The sequence below is a fragment of the Cucurbita pepo genome, unplaced genomic scaffold, assembly GCF_002806865.2.
Source record: "Cucurbita pepo subsp. pepo cultivar mu-cu-16 unplaced genomic scaffold, ASM280686v2 Cp4.1_scaffold000559, whole genome shotgun sequence".
NCBI lineage: Eukaryota > Viridiplantae > Streptophyta > Magnoliopsida > Cucurbitales > Cucurbitaceae > Cucurbita > Cucurbita pepo.
Window position 1 is genome coordinate 18508 of NW_019646787.1, and position 2099 is coordinate 20606.

General features: G+C 34.0%; 1 protein-coding gene across 1 annotated transcript in view; it reads right to left on the minus strand.

Moving 5' to 3' along the window:
* LOC111785554 (nuclear pore complex protein NUP93A-like) overlaps positions 1-1727 on the minus strand; it is a 13017-nt gene extending 11290 nt beyond the window's left edge. Inside the window, exons 1-4 of the mRNA XM_023665950.1 lie at positions 1610-1727; positions 685-954; positions 272-367; positions 13-152 (exon numbers count right to left, since the gene is read on the minus strand). Coding sequence (XP_023521718.1) covers positions 13-152; positions 272-367; positions 685-954; positions 1610-1690 — 587 coding nt within the window. The 5' untranslated portion in view covers positions 1691-1727. The remainder of the gene's footprint in view (positions 1-12; positions 153-271; positions 368-684; positions 955-1609) is intronic.
* Between the last annotated feature and the right edge of the window lie 372 nt (positions 1728-2099).

The following is a 2099-nucleotide window of genomic DNA, read 5'->3' on the forward strand; positions in this document are numbered from 1 at the left end:
AAAAAAAAAAACATTACCTGTGCAGGATGGCTTTGTATTGTATCCATCATATATTTCTCGTGTCCCAACTCTAGATGGCGCCTGGCCCCAAGTATTAGTGACATTGTTTTTGAAACATTTTGTTTTGGAGTTGAGTCCTCACCCATTAATGTCTATCATTTTAAAAAAATCTAGATATCAACAATTTATCAAATAAAAAAGGAATGAAAGGCAGAGAAGATGATTGGGTATTCATTATGTATATCAATTAAAGAAAGGGTGATCGACTTACTTGAATAAGATGCCAAATCTTTTGCATGTTAACTGACTTCCCAGCAGATCCATGGAGATCTAAACTTTCATAAGCGCCTTTGAAAGCTACAGCAGGCTAATAGTTGAGAACAAACAGTAAAAACCAAATATTAAATACGTGTCATCATTCATCTACAAATGGTTGACATTTAGCAAATGATTAAAGCCAAGAAAATACATCAAAGCTGGCCTTCCATCAGTGCACGTTTCTAACAAGTTATTATGGGTTAAATGCTAAAGATGACCATAAGACAAACATCATAAATATTCATAAATGAAAATAAGAATTGAAATGAACTACGTTGGTCCATTTCAACAAGCTATTAGGATCCTCAACAAGGATATAATGTAATAGAACGACTACAAGTCGGTAAAGAAAGAACCAGCTCATACTTTAAATGGTAATCCACGTTCCCTGGCATCGTTCATCTTCTTCACTACTTCAGCATATGTTGATGCTTTTTTCTCCATAGTAGGCTTGTTGGCTAGAGATACAGACTCCAGAGTGGGAAAACCAGATGAAACATGAGGACTGGATACAAAGGAGGCAATTTGACCCGACCTTGGAGCCCCACTATTATCATCAATCATATTAGTCCTGGGTAATGTAGATATTCGGCTTAAACTCTGAAGGAAATCACGTTTTTCCTTTTTCCAATCCTCCTGTCAAACATTTGATTCCATAACAATTCAGAAACAATGCACGATTAGTAAAGAATTGACCCAAGCAGATGTTCTCTAGAAACGAGCTCTATTTACTATCAATTGAAGTAGCTAAAAGCACGACCAATTCAAATCCACTAAACAGAGATCAACTTACCCATCGCATCATTTTAGTTTAACCTCACAAAGTGGATGCAAGCCAAATATAAGAAACTAATCATCTATAATGTGAATGGAGAAGCACAAATTTTCCATAGTTAACTATGAAAGTTCTTGAACAATAACCGCAACAAGAACCAGTAATCCAGTGCCACCATGAATAGAATGAAGATATTCATCAACTACAACATTAAAAGGACAACCAAAGGGGCAAATAAAAATAAAATATATCAGTTATCTCTTCTAAGATCAACCTCAAATGAAAAAACATGAAACGCCCAACTCTTTTCTGAAGCTTTCAGAATTAGTTCCAATAGGAAGCCTGTTCTACCACTTGACTTTTCACATGCCACTATTAAACACGCAGCAAAAAATGATAGAAGAATAGGGAACAACTGAAAATTAAAGTGAAATGTTCGCATATTATGTATATAACATTAAAGAAGAGGTAGTTAGAGAAAACATTCAACCTCTCAAAATAACTAGTCATACTAACCTCTAAAACTTTCATCATGTAACCATTAAAACTTCTGACATTGTCCTTCTGCGCCTCCTGTATGGCCGAGATCATTGCCATTTCATGGACCTAGGTTGAATTCGAAATGCACAAAGATCAGACATATCAACATTAATAATTGTCCAGGATAAATTGTGAAGATAGCACCAGAAAAGTTGAAATTTTTTTTTCATAATAATAATAAAAAAATTTCCCAGCTGTAAAATGAATAACTCAACACAAAAGGCAAGGAGATCAGTTTTTAAGAGCTTATATTCTAAAATTAAGAGAAAAAAAATACATGATTTTCAACTCCAAATTACAATGTTCCTGTGAAATTGATTTAAAAATGACTTAAAAGTGTTTCTTAGAACTCAAAGACATAGTTGTACAACCTACTGAATAGACCTTGTTCAAGTGTTTCTATGAATTCATTTTAAAATCCTCCTTCATTGCAAATTGGGAAGGTCTTTTATAAACACCATGGATT